General features: G+C 43.8%; 1 protein-coding gene across 1 annotated transcript in view; it reads right to left on the bottom strand.

Moving 5' to 3' along the window:
- Window positions 1-20,739, bottom strand: part of LOC138637753 (cytochrome P450 3A2-like) — a 129,411-nt gene that overhangs the window by 95,605 nt on the left and 13,067 nt on the right. The window contains exon 4 of the mRNA XM_069726671.1: window positions 16,047-16,160. Coding sequence (XP_069582772.1) covers window positions 16,047-16,160 — 114 coding nt within the window. The remainder of the gene's footprint in view (window positions 1-16,046; window positions 16,161-20,739) is intronic.

A 20,739-nucleotide genomic window follows, 5' to 3' on the forward strand; every position in this document is an offset into this window, starting at 1 on the left:
AGGAGTTTTGTGCCCGACTCTCCGGGTGTTTCTGAGCCGGCGGGTATTCTCAAAGAGGGGGTAATTTTGTCTGCCATCTCCCCTGATTTGCGGCGGGTGCTGCAAAAATTTCAGGCTGATAGACCTGACCGTTGCCCAGCGGAGAAACTGTTTGTCCCTGATAAATGGACTAGTAAAGTTATCTCTGAGGTTCATTGTTCGGTGTTGGCTGGTCATCCTAGAATCTTTGGTACCAGAGATTTGGTGGCTAGATCCTTTTGGTGGCCGTCTTTGATACAGGATGTGCGTTCTTTTGTGCAGTCCTGTGGGACTTGTGCTCGGGCTAAGCCCTGCTGTTCTCGTGCCAGTGGGTTGCTTTTGCCCTTGCCGGTCCCGAAGAGGCCCTGGACGCATATTTCCAAGGATTTTATTTCGGATCTCCCTGTCTCTCAAAAGATGTCAGTCATTTGGGTGGTTTGTGATCGCTTCTCTAAGATGGTCCATTTGGTACCCTTGTCTAAATTGCCTTCCTCTTCTGATTTTGTGCCATTGTTTTTCCAGCATGTGGTTCGTTTACATTGCGTTCCGGAGAACATCGTTTCAGACAGAGGTTCCCAGTTTGTTTCGAGGTTTTGGCGATCCTTTTGTGCTAGGATGGGCATTGATTTGTCTTTTTCCTCGGCTTTCCATCCTCAGACAAATGGCCAAACCGAACGAACTAATCAGACTTTGGAAACATATCTGAGATGCTTTGTTTCTGCTGATCAGGATGATTGGGTGTCCTTTTTGCCTTTGGCTGAGTTCGCCCTTAATAATCGGGCCAGCTCGGCTACTTTGGTTTCGCCGTTTTTCTGCAATTCTGGTTTCCATCCTCGTTTCTCTTCAGGGCAGGTTGAGTCTTCGGACTGTCTTGGTGTAGATACTGTGGTGGATAGGTTGCAGCAGATTTGGACTCAGGTGGTGGACAATTTGACATTGTCCCAGGAGAAGGCTCAACGTTTCGCTAACCGCCGGCGCTGTGTGGGTCCCCGACTTTGTGTTGGGGATTTGGTTTGGTTGTCGTCTCGTTATGTTCCTATGAAGGTTTCCTCTCCTAAGTTTAAGCCTCGTTTCATTGGTCCGTATAAGATTTCTGAGGTTCTCAATCCTGTGTCATTTCGTTTGACCCTTCCTGCTTCTTTTGCCAACCATAATGTGTTCCATAGGTCGTTGTTGCGGAGATACGTGGCGCCTGTGGTTCCATCCGTTGATCCTCCTGCCCCGGTGTTGGTTGAGGGGGAGTTGGAGTATGTGGTGGAGAAGATTTTGGATTCTCGTATTTCGAGACGGAAACTCCAGTACCTGGTCAAGTGGAAGGGTTATGGTCAGGAAGATAATTCCTGGGTCTTTGCCTCTGGTGTTCATGCTGCCGATCTGGTTCGTGCCTTTCATTTGGCTCGTCCTGGTCGGCCTGGGGGCTCTGGTGAGGGTTCGGTGACCCCTCCTCAAGGGTGGTACTGTTGTGAATTCTGTTGTCAAGCTCCCTCCTGTGGTCATGAATGGTACTTCGGCTGGTTCTGTCCATGGGCTTCCTCTGGTGGTTGTGAGTGAGTTTCCTTCCACAGGTGACGAGGTTAATTCGTTAGCTGGCTGCTCTATTTAACTCCACGTAGATCTTTGCTCCATGCCACCTGTCAATGTTCTAGTATTGGTCAAGTCCGCTCCTGGATCGTTCTGGTGACCTGTCTTCTCCAGCAGAAGCTAAGTTCCTGCTTGTTTTTCTCTTGTTTGCTATCTTTCTGTCCAGCTTTCTATTTTGATTTTTGTCTTGCTTGCTGGAAGCTCTGGGATGCAGAGGGGCGCCTCCGCACCGTGAGTCGGTGCAGAGGGTCTTTTGCGCACTCTGCGTGGTTTTTTGTAGTTTTTGTGCTGACCGCAAAGTTACCTTTCCTATCCTCTGTCTGTTCAGTAAGTCGGGCCTCTCTTTGCTAAAATCTATTTCATCTCTGTGTTTGTGATTTTCATGTTAACTCACAGTCATTATATGTGGGGGGCTGCCTTTTCCTTTGGGGAATTTCTCTGAGGCAAGGTAGGCTTTATTTTTCTATCTTTAGGGCTAGCTAGTTCTTAGGCTGTGACGAGTTGCATAGGGAGCGTTAGGAGCAATCCACGGCTATTTCTAGTGTGTGTGATAGGATTAGGGATTGCGGTCAGCAGAGTTCCCACGTCCCAGAGCTTGTCCTGTATTATTGTAACTATCAGGTCTTTCCGTGTGCTCTTAACCACCAGGTCCATTATTGTCCTAACCACCAGGTCATAACACTCAACCAACACCGGGGCAGTAGGGTCAACCGAGGGAACAACGGGCACCACATATCTCCGCAACAAAGATCTATGGAAAACATTATGAATGGCAAAAGAGGCAGGAAGAGCCAAACGAAAAGACACCGGATAAATAATTTCAGAAATTTTATAAGGACCAATAAACTGAGGCTTAAACTTAGGAGAAGAAACCTTCATAGGAACATGACGAGAAGACAACCAAACCAAATCCCCCACACAAAGCCGGGGACCAACACACCGACGGCGGTTGGCAAAACGTTAAGCCCTTTCCTGAGACAACGTCAAATTGTGCACCACATGAGTCCAAATCTGCTGCAGCCTGTCCACCACAGAATCAACACCACGACAATCAGAAGGCTCAACCTGCCCAGAAGAAAAACGAGGATGAAAACCAAAATTACAAAAGAAAGGCGAAACCAAAGTAGCCAAACTAGCCCGATTATTAAGGGCACTCGGCCAATGGCAAGAAAGACACCCAATCATCCTGATCAGCAGACACAAAGCATCTCAAATAGGTCTCCAAGGTCTGATTAGTTCGCTCAGTTTGGCCATTAGTCTGAGGATGAAACGCCGAAGAAAAAGACAAATCAATGCCCATCCTAGCACAAAAGGCCCGCCAAAATCTAGAGACAAACTGAGAACCTCTGTCAGACACAATATTCTCCGGAATACCATGCAAACGAACCACATGCTGAAAAAATAATGGAACCAGATCTGAGGAGGAAGGCAACTTAGGCAAAGGTACCAGATGGACCATTTTAGAGAACCGGTCACAAACAACCCAGATAACAGACATCTTCTGGGAATCAGGAAGATCCGAAATAAAATCCATGGAAATATGCGTCCAGGGCCTCTCAGGGAGCGGCAAAGGCAAAAGCAACCCACTAGCGCGGGAACAGCAAGGCTTGGCCCGGGCGCAAGTCCCACAGGACTGCACAAAAGCACGCACATCGCGCGACAAGGAAGGCCACCAAAAGGACCTAGCAACCAAATCTCTGGTACCAAAAATCCCAGGATGCCCAGCCAACACTGAACAATGAACCTCAGAAATTACCTTACTTGTCCATCTATCAGGAACAAACAGCTTCCCCACTGGACAGCGGTCAGGCCTATCAGCCTGAAATTCCTGAAGCACCCGCCGCATATCAGGGGAGATAGCAGAAAGAATCACCCCCTCCTTAAGAATGCCAACCGGCTCAAGAACTCCAGGAGAATCAGGCGAAAAACTCCTAGAGAGGGCATCAGCCTTAACATTCTTAGATCCCGGAAGATACAAGACCACAAAATCAAAACGGGAGAAAAACAGGGACCATCGAGCCTGTCTAGGATTCAGCCGCTTGGCCGAATCGAGGTAAATCAGATTCTTATGATCGGTCAGGACCACAACACGGTGTTTAGCTCCCTCAAGCCAATGTCGCCACTCCTCAAACGCCCACTTCATAGCCAACAACTCCCGATTGCCGACATCATAATTGCGTTCTGCAGGCGAAAACTTTCTGGAAAAAAAAAGCACACGGTTTCATCAAAGAACCATCAGACTCCCTCTGAGACAAAACGGCCCCTGCCCCAATCTCAGAAGCGTCGACCTCAACCTGAAAAGGAAGAGAAACATCCAGTTGATGCAACACAGGGGCAGAAGTAAATCGGCGTTTAAGCTCCTGAAAGGCCTCAACAGCCTCAGAGGACCAATTCGTCACATCAGCGCCTTTGTTCGTCAAATCAGTAAGGGGCTTAACCACACTGGAAAAGTTGGCAATGAAACGGCGATGGAAATTAGCAAAACCCAAAAATTTTTGCAGACCCTTCACAGATGTGGGTTGGATCCAGTCATGAATAGCTTGGACCTTAACAGGATCCATTTCTATAGACGAGGGAGAAAAAATAAAACCCAAAAAAGAGACCTTCTGAACTCCGAATTGGCACTTAGACCCCTTCACAAATAAAGCATTATCACGAAGGATCTGGAACACCATCCTGACCTGCTTCACATGAGACTCCCAATCATCGGAAAAAATCAAAATATCATCCAAATATACAACCATGAATTTATCAAGATAATTGCGGAAAATATCATGCATGAAAGACTGGAACACAGATGGAGCATTAGAGAGCCCAAATGGCATCACAAGGTATTCAAAATGGCCTTCGGGCGTATTAAATGCAGTTTTCCATTCGTCACCCTGTTTAATACGAACAAGATTATATGCCCCTCGGAGGTCAATCTTAGTAAACCAACTAGCCCCCTTAATCTGAGCAAACAAATCAGTAAGCAAAGGCAAGGGGTATTGGAATTTGACCGTGATCTTATTAAGAAGACGATAATCAATACAGGGTCTCAAGGAGCCATCCTTCTTAGCAACAAAAAAGAAACCCGCTCCCAATGGTGACGAAGAGGGCCGAATATGCCCTTTCTCCAAAGATTCCTTAACATAGCTCCGCATGGCGGCATGCTCTGGCACAGACAGATTGAAAAATCGGCCCTTAGGGAACTTACAACCAGGAATCAAGTTAATAGCACAATCACAGTCCCTGTGCGGAGGAAGGGAACTGGACTTGGGCTCATCAAATACATCCTGGAAATCTGACAAAAACTCAGGGACCTCAGAAGAGGGGGAAGAGGAAATTGACATCAAAGGAACGTCACTATGTACTCCTCGACAACCCCAACTAGTCACCGACATAGTTTTCCAATCCAGCACCGGATTATGTTCCTGTAACCATGGAAATCCCAGTACAACAACATCATGCAGGTTATGCAACACCAGAAAACGGCAATCTTCCTGATGTGCAGGAGCCATGTACATAGTCATCTGTGTCCAGTACTGAGGTTTATCCTTGGGCAAGGGTGTAGCATCAATGCCCCTCAAAGGAATAGGGCTCTGCAAAGGCTGCAAGGAAAAACCACAGCGCCTGGCGAATTCTAAGTCCATTAAGTTCAGGGCAGCGCCTGAATCCACAAATGCCATGACAGAAAAGGACGACAATGAGCAAATCAGAGTCACAGATAAGAGAAATTTAGGCTGTATAGTACTAATGGTAACAGACCTAGCGACTCTCTTAGTACGCTTAGGGCAATCAGAGATAACATGAGCCGAATCACCACAGTAAAAACACAGCCTATTCTGACGTCTGAATTCCTGCCGTTCTATTCTAGTCAAAATCCTATCACATTGCATAGGTTCAGGACTTTGCTCAGAGGATACTGCCATATGGTGCACAGCTTTGCGCTCGCGCAGACGCCGATCAATCTGAATGGCTAGAGACATAGATTCGCTCAACCGGCAGGCGTAGGAAAGCCCACCATAACATCTTTAAGGGTTTCAGAAAGACCTTTTCTGAAAATAGCAGTCAGAGCCTCTTCATTCCATTTAGTGAGCACAGACCATTTTCTAAAATTCTGGCAGTATAACTCTGCCGCTTCCTGACCTTGACACAAGGCCAACAGGGTTTTTTCCGCATGATCCACAGAATTAGGTTCGTCATACAATAATCCGAGCGCTTGAAAAAATGCATCTACATTCAATAATGCCGGATCCCCTGTTTCAAGAGAAAAAGCCCAGTCTTGAGGGTCACCACGCAGCAAGGATATGATGATTTTTACTTGCTGAATGGGATCACCAGAAGAACGGGGTTTCAAAGCAAAAAACAATTTGCAGTTATTTTTAAAGTTCAAAAACTTGGATCTGTCCCCAAAAAACAAATCAGGAGTAGGAATTCTGGGCTCTAAAGCCGGAGTCTGGACAACATAGTCCTGGATACTCTGTACTCTTGCTGCAAGTTGATCACGAGAAAACAAACCCTGAACATCCATGCCAAAGCACATATCCTGAACCACCCAGATATCAAGAGGAAAAGAAAAAAAAATGGTTCAGAACTTTCTTTTCCTTCTTTTGAGATGCATTTAATTCATTTTTGGCCACTTGTACTGTTATGATACGGTGGTCTAGGAGCAACATGGAACGAGCTCTGAAGGAAGTGGTAACTGTACTGACCGCAGTCCCTAAGCTCAACACAACACTAGAACTAGCCGTGGAATGCTCCTAACTCTCCCTAGGCATCTCGTCACAGCCTAAGAGCTAACTACCCCTAAAGATAGAAGCAGGAAAGCTATCTTGCCTCAGAGAAAATCCCCAAAGGATAGATTAGCCCCCCACAAATAATGACTGTGAGTGGAGAGGGAAAAGACATACACAGAATGAAACCAGGATGAGCACAGGAGGCCAGTCTAACTAAATAGATAGGACGGGATGGAATACTGTGCGGTCAGTATAAACCACTACAAAAATCCACGCAGAGTTTACAAAAAATCTCCACACCTGACTAAAGGTGTGGAGGGCAAATCTGCCTCCCAGAGCTTCCAGCAAGACAGAATAATTCACACTGATAAGCTGGACAAACATAGAAAGCACAGAATGGATAAGTCCACAATCAACGGAGAGAAAAGGGCAAGCAAAAACTTAGCTTAGCTGAACTGGTCAGGATAACAGGGAACTCCAAAGAGATGTGAATCCAACCAGGAACCATTTACAAGTGGCACTGGCTGAAGATAGAGCCAGACTAAAATAGCCGAGCAGAAGAGACGATAAGTGGAGGCAGCTGATGACAGCTAACTCCAAGGAGCAGCCATACCACTAGAAACCACAAGAGGGAGCCCAAGAGCAGAACTCACAAAAGTGCCACTTACAACCACCGGAGGGAGCCCAAGAGCGGAATTCACAACAAGCTGCATTAGCAGTGAACTGGGCACGCCTCTGTGGGCTGCACAATTCACAGTAGTGGTAGTGTTCTGCTGCCATATTCATGGAGCCCTTGGATCTGCTAACTAACCATAAGCAGTACTGCTTCCAACAGAACAGATCCTAGATTAAGGGCTGAAAGTAGTAAACTGCAGGAGAATAGCCTGGCAGAAAAGCAGAGACATCAAGGAAGAACAGTGCACCATTAGGAGTAGGAGCTGTCAGCTGCTCTGCAGGAGTTGTGATTCATCCCTTAAGATAAGATAATGAGCTGCAGTGAATGGCCAGGCATTGTGGAGGGAAGCGAGAGAATCATGTCATCTGGGTGAGAGAGACTGGGAAGTTCTCCTTGTAGCATAGGTTGAGAAGGGTGAACAACCAGTAATCTGTGGTGGCCAAAATGCACATAATGCAAAGGTCACATGAAAGGCAGCGGGACATAAAGTCAGCCATGTGTGCCAGACTCCCAACAGGCAAGACTTCTCTGTCCCCACCAGGAGAACAACTCTCCATTTCCCCCTCCTCCTCCTCTTCCCTCTCCTCCTCTTCAGGCCATCCACGCTGAACAGACGAGAAGCTGGTGCTGGTATTACCCTCTGTAGCACAGGCAACCATCTCCTGTTCCTCCTCCTCCTCTTCATTGTCACCCAATCAAGGCTGAGAAGAAGAGATGAGGCTGGGTAGCATCACCCGGTGCGCTTTCCTCCTCCATCGCCACCTGATCCGCATGCAATGCTTCCTCAACCCTGATGTACTGTTCGGGTCAATATGACCCGAAATTATTTTTGAGACCCTGTAGATTTTTTTATATGAGGATTTGAAACTAGTGGAATCTTGACTTCTCCTCATTTGTGGAGCTCTATATATATATATTTTTTTGTTTACTTTTTGCTACACGCTGATTGTTACACTTGTACTGTTCGGGTCAATATGACCCGATAGCATTTTATACTGTTCTACAGATCTCTGATTACCGTATATACTCGAGTATAAGCCGAGATTTTCAGCCCACTTTTTTGGGCTGAAAGTCCCCCTCTCGGCTTATACTCGAGTCATACGCAGGGGTTGGCAGGGGAGGGGGAGCGGGGACTGTGAAATTATACTCACCTACTCCTGGAGCGGTCCCTGCAGGTCTCTGGCTTCCCCGGCGCCGGCAGCAGCAGATTCTTCCTGTACTGAGCGGTCACATGGTACCGCTCATTACAGTAATGAATATGCGGCTCCACCTCCCATAAAGGTGGAGCCGCATATTCATTACTATAATGAGCATTAAGGGTGACTGCTCAGTACAGGATTAAGCTGCAGCGTCGGGGAAGCCAGGGACTGCACAGCGCCAGGACCAGGTGAGTATACGGGGAGGTGAGTGCTGCGCTGCGCGATAGTCACCTTTCCTCGTTCCGGGCGTCGCTTTGTCTTCAGCAGTGACGCTCAGGTCAGAGGGCATGGTGACGTAGTTAGTGCGCGCCCTCTGCTGAACGTCATTGCAGAAGACGGAGCCGCACCGGAACGAGGAGCAGGTAACTATTGAAAGCGCCCGGGGCCTGAGCGACAGAGAGGTGAGTATGTGATTTATTTTTTTATCACAACAAATGGGGCAAATGTCTGTATGGAGCATCTATGGGGCCATAAGGTTTGTGCAGCACTATATGGGGCCATAACATTTGTGCAGCACTATATGGGGCCATAACATTTGTGCAGCACTATATGGGGCCATAACATTTGTGCAGCACTATATGGGGCCATAACATTTGTGCAGCACTATATGGGGCCATAACATTTGTGCAGCATTATATGGAGCCATAACATTTGTGCAGCACTATATGGGGCCATAACGTTTGTGCAGCACTATATGGGGCCATAACATGTGTGCAGCATTATATGGGGCCATAACATTTGTGCAGCATTATATGGGGCCATAACATTTGTGCAGCACTATATGGGGCCATAACATTTGTGCAGCACTATATGGGGCCATAACATTTGTGCAGCACTATATGGGGCCATAACATTTGTGCAGCACTATATGGGGCCATAACATTTGTGCAGCACTATATGGGGCCATAACATTTGTGCAGCATTATATGGAGCCATAACATTTGTGCAGCACTATATGGGGCCATAACGTTTGTGCAGCACTATATGGGGCCATAACATGTGTGCAGCATTATATGGGGCCATAACATTTGTGCAGCATTATATGGGGCCATAACATTTGTGCAGCACTATATGGGGCCATAACATTTGTGCAGCACTATATGGGGCCATAACGTTTGTGCAGCACTATATTGGGCCATAACATTTGTGCAGCAATATAAGGGGCCATAACGTTTGTGCAGCACTGTATGGGGCCATAACATTTGTGCAGCACTATTTGGGGCCATAACATTTGTGCAGCACTATATGCGGCCATAACGCTTGTGCAGCACTATATGGGGCAAGTGTCTGTATGGGGCCATAATTAACGTTTGTGGAGCATTATGGCATATGGGGCAAGTGTCTGTATGGAGCATCATATAGGGCCATAATCAAGGTTTGTGCAGCACTACATGGGGCAAATATCTTTATGAAGCATCTTATTGGGCCATAATCAGCATTTGTGCAGCATTATATTGGGCAAATATGTCTATGGAGCATCTTATGGGGCCATTATTAGCCTTTATGCAGGATTATATGGGGCATATTTTAATATGGAGCATCTTATGGGGCCCATCATAAACTGTATGGAGCATTATATGGGGCTCCTGATTCAATATGGATATTCAAAAACACTTAACCTACTGATGTCTCAATTAATTTTACTTTTATTGGTATCTATTTTTACTTTTGACATTTGCCGGTAGCTGCTGCATTTCCCACCCTAGGCTTATACTCGAGTCATTAAGTTTTCCTAGTTTTTTGTGGCAAAATTAGGGGGGGGTCGGCTTATACTCGGGTCGGCTTATACTCGAGTATATATGGTATTTCTGACTGCAAAAGTTATGTTTTTTTATGTGTACTTCATCTCAAAATGGTGGTGGTTTCACTGTTCTTATCAGTAAACAAATAATTATCTAGTATTATCCATTTGCCGTTTGTGAGAGAGGAGACTGGTTGTCTATCATTCAAAGGCTGGGGGTTTCACTGTCATGAGTAATCAATTATTTATTTAGTCAAATGCATTTTCAGTTTGTGAGAGAAGACACTGTTGTCTTATAAATTGGACACCAGTCATTTGACTTAGGGTACCGTCACACTATACGATTTACCTACGATCACGACCAGTGATATGACCTGGCCGTGATCGTAGGTAAATCATAGTGTGGTCGCTGGGGAGCTGTCACACAGACAGCTCTCCAGCGACCAACGATGCCGAGGTCCCCGGGTAACCAGGGTAAACATCGGGTAACTAAGCGCAGGACCGCGCTTAGTAACCCGATGTTTACCCTGGTTACAAGCGTAAAACTAAAAAAAAAAAAACAGCACATACTTACATTCTGGTGTCCGTCAGGTCCCTTGCCATCTGCTTCCCGCACTCACTGACTGCCGGCCGTAAAGTGAAAGTGAAAGCACAGCCGCTGTGCTCTGCTTTCACTTTACGGCCGGCAGTCACAGTGCGGGAAGCAGACGGCAAGGAACCTGATGGACACCAGAATGTAAGTATGTGCTGTTTGTTTTTTTTTAGTTTTACGCTTGTAACCAGGGTAAACATCGGGTTACTAAGCGCGGTCCTGCGCTTAGTTACCCGATGTTTACCCTGGTTACAAGCGAACGCATTGCTGGATCGCATCGCTAGATCGGTGTCACACACACCGATCTAGCGATGACGGCGGGAGATCCAGCGATGAAAGAAAGTTCTAAACGATCTGCTACGACGTACGATTCTCAGCAGGATCCCTGATCGCTGCTGCGTGTCAGACACAGCGATATCGTAACGATATCGCTGGAACGTCACGAATCGTACCGTCGTAGCGATCGAAATGGTATAGTGTGACGGTACCCTTACACCCTGAAGCTAAGTCCTGTGAAAGAGACACTGGAATCTGTGAGAGAGAGAGCACTGAGCTGTGAATACACATCTTTACAGGTATTCTTTTTTTTTTCAAAACTTGGATAAAAATGTTTCTAAAATGTCTATTGACTGATGCTGTGAATACATATCTTTACAACTATTCTTTTCTTTTCCAAACTTAGGTAATTCTAATGAGCACAATGCACCATGACAATGCCGTGATAGAGAAGACAGAAAGCGTGACATTATTTTGGATTATAATGCCATAAAGGGAGCAGTTGATACTTTAGACCAAGCAATATCAACATATACATGCAAACACAAAACGAATCGGTGGCCAATGATTTTATTTTATAACATACTGGACGTTTCTGCATACAATGCATTTGTCTTATGGAGAGAAATCGACCCCGATTGGAACCGGAATAAGCTGCATAAAAGAAGATTATTTCTTGAGGAATTGGGCAAATCCCTGGTTAGGCCATATATTGAGAGCAGAAAAGTGACCCCCAGAAGTAAAGGAGCAACAGCCATTGTAAAAAGTGTCCAGCATGCTCAAGAAAGAGACTCCACATCCACGGCCTCCACCAGCACAGCTACCAGCAGCACAGCTACCAGCAAAAAAAGGAAGAGATGTAGCTTCTGTCCATCTTCCCATGACAATAAGACTAATCTGATATGTGCTGGAAGTTCAAAATATCTGTGTAAAGGACATGGGTCTTATTATTGTGTTCAGTGTAAAAATGCATGAACATGTTCAGTTTTTCTTTTTTTTTTCTAAAGAGGTTGAAGTTTTTATGATTTTTCATTTGTTGATTCATAAATATTGTTTTCAAAAAGTTAAATTTCATGTTTTAGTAATAGTAATGTAAAGCTTCTTTGTTATTTGTGTGCAGAATGCCAACAATGGCGGCACGGTGGCTCAGTGGATAGCACTGCAGCCTTGCAGCGCTGGAGTCCTGGGTTCAAACCCCACCAAGGACAACATCTGCAAAGAGTTTGTATGTTCTCTCCGTGTTTGCATGGGTTTCCTCCGGGCACTCCGGTTTCTTCCCACATTCCAAAGACATACAGATAGGGAACTTATATTGTGAGCCCCATCGGGGACAGTGATGATGATAATGTGTGCAAACTGTAAAGCACTGCGGAATATGTTAGCGCTATATAAAGATTATTATTAACAATCAAAGATAATTGTAAAAAGCCTGTGTAACCTTTTTATGAAAAAAAATAAATTATTAAGTTTAAATTTAAATTTTTCATTTGTTTATGATGTTCACATACAGTATAATAAAGAAAAAAGTATTCAAATAAAACACTTAGAGTAGCTAAAAATCAAGAATTAATAGGTCGGGTCATATTGACCCGGGAACAGAACAAGTGTATAGCAAATGCGAACAGAACAGCAGGGTTTTAATTGTGAGCAGCGAGTGTCTCAGTAAACACAGAAGTGGGATGGTTACTCTAACCATGTCATCATCAATGCTCACCATCTTGGTTAATTCCTCGAAGGGTTGGATATGTTAGACATCTATGGCCACTTGTCGGTTGTTATTTGCGGAGTCTGAGTGGAATACCGACTTCCATGTTGTAGCTGGTATTCAACTACTGCTCTTTGTATCTCACAAAAGCTTGTCAACATATGCAATGTTGAGTTTCAGTGCGTGGGCAGGTCGAATACCAGTCAATGAGTTGGCACAAGAAAGCGATACTGCAGCCCTGTGAGATTGGCGTCAGGTGTAGGTGACTTGCGGAAATGGGTGTACACGTGTCATACCTTCACAAGTAGACAAATCTGGATAGACTTTTAGAAAGAGCTGATGGGCCAGGCATGGTATTGTGCGAGGTTACAAAGCTTTAGAGCCACCACCAGTTTACAGCCATTATCACTCATGACTGGTTGTAGGTTCAGAGGCGAGAGCCACAGATCTGTCTAGTCTGTTAGACCTTTCAACAACTCTGTGGCAGTGTGCTGATGTTACTTGAAGATATGAGTTTAAGCAGAGCCTTCACCAAGGCAGTGCTGCAGTACTTCAAACAGATATGGATGATACTGTAATTCTAAGATGGAGGATGAGGAGAAGGTGCAGAAACAGGTACAGAAACTGGTGTAGAAGGTGGGAGAAACCTTGATGGAACTTTGGCCCACAATTCTTGACATCGGTAGCACATGCTCTGTCTCAGGGTTCAACTTGGTTTCTGGCCTCCATCAAGTTCACCCAGTGTGACGTCAGGGAAATGTAGCATCCTTGGCCAAAAACCCTTGTCTATGTGTTAGTGGTTAAGTTGACCTTCCCAGTAACTGCATTGGTGACAGCACAAAGGATGTTATGGGACACGTGCTGGTGTAAGACGGGGATGTCTTTCCAGCAAAATAGTGGCGGCTGAAAACCAAGCACGGTGGGACAGCCACCGCCATGAGGTTGTGGAAAACCTCAGTGTCCATAAGTCTAACTAGGCAGTTAGGTCAGGGACCCATCCGAATCATGAGATTACCTTGATGTTGGTGGATGGGCTCACATTTTTTGGCCAAATTTTGTGCTAAGCATCTCATGTGTTTTTTCATAGATTTCACAAGCCATTATGCTATTCACATTTCAAGTATCACACATTCATTTGCTTTAATACAATTGAGCGCAGCCATTTATCTATTTGCTATGTAAGTTGCTTTTGGTTATGCACCAGTTCAGACTAGTTCTCTGTTCAGTCAGTTTACCATTACTTGCTATGTACTATTTTTTCTGACTTGAAAACCCTGCCCTTCACCATGCTGTGACTTTAATTACATCTAAACACATTTTGTTCCAACCTTCCTATAAATGCAGGCTTTACCATGACATTAGCCAGTGGTAAGTGTTCATACCAGGCAGTTAGGTCAGGGACCCATCCTATTCATGAGATTACCTTGACGTTGGTGGATGGGCTCACATTTTTGGCCACATTTTGTGCTAAGCATCTCATGTGTTTTTTCATAGATTTCACAAGCCATTATGCTATTCACATTTCAAGTATCACACATTCATTTGCTTTAATACAATTGAGCGCAGCCATTTATCTATTTGCTATGTAAGTTGCTTTTGGTTATGCACCAGTTCAGACTAGTTCTCTGTTCAGTCAGTTTACCATTACTTGCAATGTACTATTTATTCTGACTTGAAAACCCTGCCCTTCACCATGCTGTGACTTTAATTACATCTAAACACATTTGGTTCCAACCTTCCTATAAATGCAGGCTTTACCATGACATTAGCCAGTGGTAAGTGTTCATACTAGGCAGTTAGGTCAGGGACCCATCCTATTCATGAGATTACCTTGACGTTGGTGGATCTGTTTATACCAAGGAAGGTGACGGGCACAAGGGGGCATTCTTTGCATCTGGAGGAGAGAAGGTTTTTCCACCAACATAGAAGAGGATTCTTTACTGTTAGGGTGGTGAGAATCTGGAATTACTTGCCTGAGGAGGTGGTGATGGCGAACTCAGTCGAAGGGTTCAAGAGAGGCCTGGATGTCTTCCTGGAGCAGAACAATATTGTATCATACAATTATTAGGTTCTGTAGAAGGACGTAGATCTGGGGATTTATTATGATGGAATATAGGCTGAACTGGATGGACAAATGTCTTTTTTCGGCCTTACTAACTATGTTACTATGTTACTATGATGGGCTCACATTTTTTGGCCACATTTTGTGCTAAGCATCTCATGTGTTTTTTCATAGATTTCACAAGCCATTATGCTATTCACATTTCATGTATCACACATTCATTTGCTTTAGTACAATTGAGTGCAGCCATTTATCTATTTGCTATTTAAGTTGTTTTTGGTTATGCACCAGTTCGGACTAGTTCTCTGTTCAGTCAGTTTACCATTACTTGCTATGCATAAGCCTAAAAGGCAACATTTCCAGGGAAAGGAGTCTGGAAATCTGTTTGTTTAGTGTTTGGGCCTGTGAGTGGGTGGCTGGGTATTTATACTTTCACTCCAAGACCTGGAGTAGGGACAACTGAATGCTGCGGTCGGACAAGGAAGTGGACGGAGTTGTTGTTGGTGCTTGCAAATGTGCAACAACAGGTGCAGGGCAGGAAACATCCGTGCCTGCGTCATGGACAGGGGATTGGCAAGCATGTAGATCAGGGAAATAGTCAGTGGTATCACCTACAGACACTGATTCTGGACCCAGGCATTCGGCCCGCCTAGTTGGACGATTGGATGACATGTGCCTGGTAAGGCTGGTAGTGGTCTGTCCCCTGCTGAGCTTGGTATGGCACAGGTTGCAAATAACCATTTTCTTGTCTTCTGCACGTTCCATAAAAAGCGCAAGACTGGGGAACACCTAACCCTTGGGATCTGGCCACATGTGGGTGCTGTAGGGAACAGTTGATTGCCTTCTTCCTATGGCCACACCATTTGCCTCTTTCTGACTGGGGTGGTGGTGTGGATCCCTCCCCCTCTGTGCTAATGTGCTTGCTCTGCATGCCACCTTCCAGGTTGGGTAAGTGACTTCATCCACCACGTCATCTTCCACTTCCTCTCTCTGGTCCTCCTCCTGGCTTGTTGACTTAACATGACATGTTGGCAGCTGTGTCTCATTCACATCCACCTCTTAAGACAGTAATTGTGCTTCCCCAACGTCAGCATCTTCTGACAATGACTGCTCAAATATTTGGGCATGATCACACACGATCTATTCATGTCCCTCTTTAAACATGCATGATGAGAGATCAGAAGAAGCCATAAATGAAAAGGTAAAGAGCTACTCAGAGTGTCCAAGTGTGGGGTCACTTGTCTCCTCGATCGAGTGCCAATCATTGCCAAGCACACTCACCCATCACTATTCATCACTATTATGAAGATATTTTAATTTTGTACACACGTTCTAAAAAAAACATGTAATCTGTCAAGCCATGCAAAAACTTATGCAAGGTTTAGAAAGATTAACAGATTGAAAAAAAAAGAAATCCTACTAGTAACTTTATATTTACACCAGGTTCACACAGTGGATTTTTTATATGATGTGCATACTTTTCTGTATTCCAGAAATGTTCCAATAAATGGCAATGGTCTGGGTCCAGGAACTCCTAACTTCTTGAGCACACCATAAGGAAATATTCCATAGCTGAGAAGAAAAAGAGAACACTGGAAATTACAAACACATCAACATTATATGATGTATACCGCTGCACGACCAGCTCTACCCTCGCCTACTGTATCCTCACCCATCCCTTGTAGATTGTGAGCCCTCGCGGGCAGGGTCCTCTCTCCTCCTGTACCAGTTGTGACTTGTATTGTTCAAGATTATTGTACTTGTTTTATTATGTATACCCCTCCTCACATGTAAAGCGCCATGGAATAAATGGCGCTATAATAATAAATAATAATAATAATGTAAAACACTCCATCAACTGTCATTTTTTTTTTCTGTTTGACTCCTACATTAGTCTATTTATTGTCATTAATCGTTATGTACAAGGGTGCACTCATAGACACTGATATGGGTCCAGAGTTCCTTTGTATGCCTGTGATTACTAAGGGTATGTTTCCATAGTCAGGAACCAGCAACGCTTTGGACGCAGCACATGTCCGCTCTGTCCAAAGCGCTGCCGGCTTTTGAACGCTGGTGGTTCCGCCTGTGTTCATTGAACCATGCGGAATCACCGCGTCCTATACATTGGACGGTGATATTTATTTTGGGGAGACGGAGCGTCTCCGCAAGATAAATAGGTATGCTGTGGTCTGGAAAGATGTGCCACATGTGCATCTATGCAGGGTTGCCGAAGGCATCCCTGCACACATAGTGGAGATGGGATTTCATGAAATCCCCTCCACTATGCTGTAACATCTGGCTGCTATGGGTTGGATGCTGCGGCTGTACACAATGTCCAACCCGCGTTTACTGATTGTGGAAACATACCCTAATTGGTGTATTCAGATTGTTTTGTGTATAACCCAGATAGAAAAATAATACAGCATGAGTTTATTTATGTCTTTTAGGCAGGTGTGCTCTCTTAGAAGTAAAGGAAGTTTCGGCACTTGTTTTCAAAAGTAAAAAATCTATATCCTTTATGCCATGAGATTAAAACCCAATGCTATAAAACGAGAAAAACACCCAATTGATTTCAAAGTAGAACATACACGAATCATGATTAGTTATTGACACATTCCCACTTAACCACCGAAATAAAGCAAAGCATTGTGCTAAGCTTATTCACACTGAAACCATGTTTTTGGCAGAAAAAAAAATATTTCTCATGGAAATATAGTATCTAATTATCAAATCTAATACATTTTTCTGGTTGATAGTTTTTGTGGCAAACTTCTACTCGTATGGACTTCCTAAAGGTTATTGGGTAGTAGTATAAACTCTCCTAAGCTCTCTACAGTATATGGGTATACAGTTCATAGGATGTTGAATAAAATTATACTTTGATATCTTATTTTTTAGATCAGAGATGTGGAAGAGGTTCCAGAAGTCGATATTGAGAAGGAGGAGACAACACCATGACGGCATCATCGTTCTGAATGCAACCCAGTCGCAGGTATGACTAAACAGATAGTTTATAATATCGCATCATACAATTTATCTCCACCTGAACTTTCTCTTTTGCAAAAAGGTCTCTCCTTTTGCCCACCCCCCCACCCCCCCTTCAATGAATTCTTACTGAATCAGTAAATACATCTTTTGTTAGAAGACTACGACTCAAGGTCAACTTCTCTGAGGACACATCTGAACAGCTTTTCAGGCAGATTAAAACATTATGATCTCATAATGGTACCATTATATTTGACTCTGGGGAACAGGGTTAGGTGTTTACACTTAAACAATTGAAGTTGCACATACCCAGTAATTTTAATCCACCTCGGTCATATCATTCCATTCCATCCAAAAATTTTATTACTTTGGTCTGGAGGGACATAGTGGAGAAATTGCAATGGATGCATGGTGGACAGGTGCAGATTCAACATAATTTCTCTAAGATCGAACAAAGGGCTGTCAAGGATCTGAGTGCCAACAAGCAGATTATCATCAAACCCGCCGTCAAAGGCAGATCAATTGTGGTTATGGACAGGGCATATTATATCTCTGAGATCTACTCCCAATTAAATAATCAACATACCTACTTCCCTATCCCAAGAGACCCTATGTTTAAATTGCCAGGGACATACGGGACATAGTTGATCATTTTAAATTTTTCGGAGTTATAGATACAAAATTGAGTGAGTTCCTCATCAATTCACATCAGGTAATCCCAGTGTTTTACACTCTGCCTAGGATTCATAAAAAACACTACCATCCATCTGGTCAACCGATAGTGGCATCCACTAATTCTCTGTGGCCTCCTCTTGCCAATAGTACAATTTGTACACTCATAACTTAGGGACACCTCTCATTTTCTATCATGCATATCCTCCTTGAGCGTATGAGTTCCACCAGACAGTTTGTTGGTGACCCAATAGTTTATGTACGAGTATTGAACATAAAAATGGCATTCAGGCAGTTAAAAGTTTTCTTGATGAAATCACTACATTCTCAACCAACCAAAGGCATTTCTGTATATCCCTATTGACACTAAAAATTACTTTGTTTGAGTATCAATTTTTTCTACAAAAAACTGAGACTGCTATGGGCTTCAATGTTGCACCCAGTTGCGCAAATATCTTCATGGCCCATTTTGAATCCACTTTCGTGTACACTGATGTTCTCTTCCAGAAACATTTGTTACTCTAGAAGAGATGACATGTTTTTGGTATGGCAAAGGGATATACAGTAAGTACATTGGAAACTTTCTTTGCTTCCAAATTTGACCTTCATCTTTCATCAACATCCACATAACATCAATTTCCTGGACACGAATGTCATTTTGGACAATGAAGGCACTCTAACCACCGATCTACTGCATATACTAAGGCCACCAATAGGAAAAGCCTTCTTCATTACACAGTTGCCATCCTCTTCATGTGAAAAAATCACTGCCTTGGCCCCAATTTCACAGATTTGATCATATAGTTTCAGATTACCTCGTGATGTTTGACTTGGTAAAATTAGACAGAAATATAGAAATAGGGAATACCCTAGGTCTCTTCTATCATCCTTTCACCTTTGAGGTCTGCACAAAGTATTGATAGCCCTAGAGTGACTTTTGTTAATACCACTTTTTCGTGCATTTTATCCATCAAGCCATTCACAAGCATTGGTCATTATTAGGTAATTGCTATCCTAACTCATTTGGCAACTCAGCTTAAAGGGCCACTGTCACCCCCTCCAGCCATTATAAACTAAAAGAGCCACCTTGTGCAGCAGTAATGCTGCATTCTAACAAGGTGGCTCTTTTAGTTTTTGGTTCATGTATTCCCAAAATAAAGCATTTCAAACTTATCCAAAATACCTGTCTTTATCCAGGGAGGCAGGTCCTCACCCCCCTGCTTGAACCGCCACTCAAATCTTCAGGGGCTCTGGGCGCCGCCCCTTCCGCTCTGTTTACGCTTGAATTCTGGCGCCTGCGCTGTGTTGGACTGTCTCGTGCAGGCGCAATAAGCTCTGGCCATCTGACGTCCCAGCCAGGCTTGCAGACTGCGCCTGTGCGGGCAGTGCGGCCACCCACCTTGGAATCCCAGCCCCTCAGTGTGTTATGCACTATGCACAGTGCGGGTCTGGGATTCCTGGGGTCTGCTTGACCTTATTTACTGTACATCTACATCTTTTATATTGATACCATCATTATACATTATATCACTAGATATCCTTTTTATACAGTGAATATTTGCTTGGGAATGAAGACCACTATGCCAAGCAAATCTCCTATTGACAGGAGCCAGCGTTTATTATACATTATTGTTAAACACTTTATTGTTATATAAAATCTCACAAAATAGGTGTTTTTGTTTTTGTCATATTATGAGACATGTGCATGAATTTATTTTTTCTTTATTTATATTAAATTGTGTTACATTTTATGTTCTATACATATAACTTGGATAAAGGCCTGAGGGACAAAACGTTGGTATGAATTCTGTCTCATATTGTCTCAATAAATTTTATTATTATCAGCTAGATTACATTTGTGCCGAAGATTTGTCTTCTTAACTGTTTCCTATTGACCATACGTTTGTATTTGTCCCACATGATGTTTTAATTTCTGATCTCCTTCCCACACAGATGAAAGTGAAGAAAAAAATTGTACCTCCCCAGGAAACCCTGAAGACTCATCTTTACTGAATGTACAAGTTTGTGGATGGAAACTATATGTGCCAAAAATTGGTAACTTACCAGTGGATTCGGTACAACAATTGTTTAAAGCAAACTCAGCCAGTGGTAAAAAAGAAGACCAATCCTACTGGTTATCTGACATATAACAGTAGAACTATGTTTCCAAACTTTGGTTTAGGCCTTCAATCTGAACATTAGTTTGAGGATGGAATGCCGAGAGAAAGAATAGATGCATCCCTAAATGGTAACAAAATGCTCCCCAAAATTTAGATACAAACTGGGTCTGACACCACATTAGAGGGAACCCTATGAAGCTTCACTATCTCAGTGACAAACATCTGAGCCAGTGTCTTGGCATTAGGGAGAGTAGGTAAAGCAATAAAGTGCGCAATTTTACTAAACCTATCCACCACAACTTACATAAATGTTTTATCAAAGGATGAAGAAAGATTCATAATGAAATCCATTGATAAATGAGTCCATTGGTGGTCAGGAATGGTTAATGGTAAA

This window comes from Ranitomeya imitator, chromosome 5, assembly GCF_032444005.1.
Source record: "Ranitomeya imitator isolate aRanImi1 chromosome 5, aRanImi1.pri, whole genome shotgun sequence".
NCBI lineage: Eukaryota > Metazoa > Chordata > Amphibia > Anura > Dendrobatidae > Ranitomeya > Ranitomeya imitator.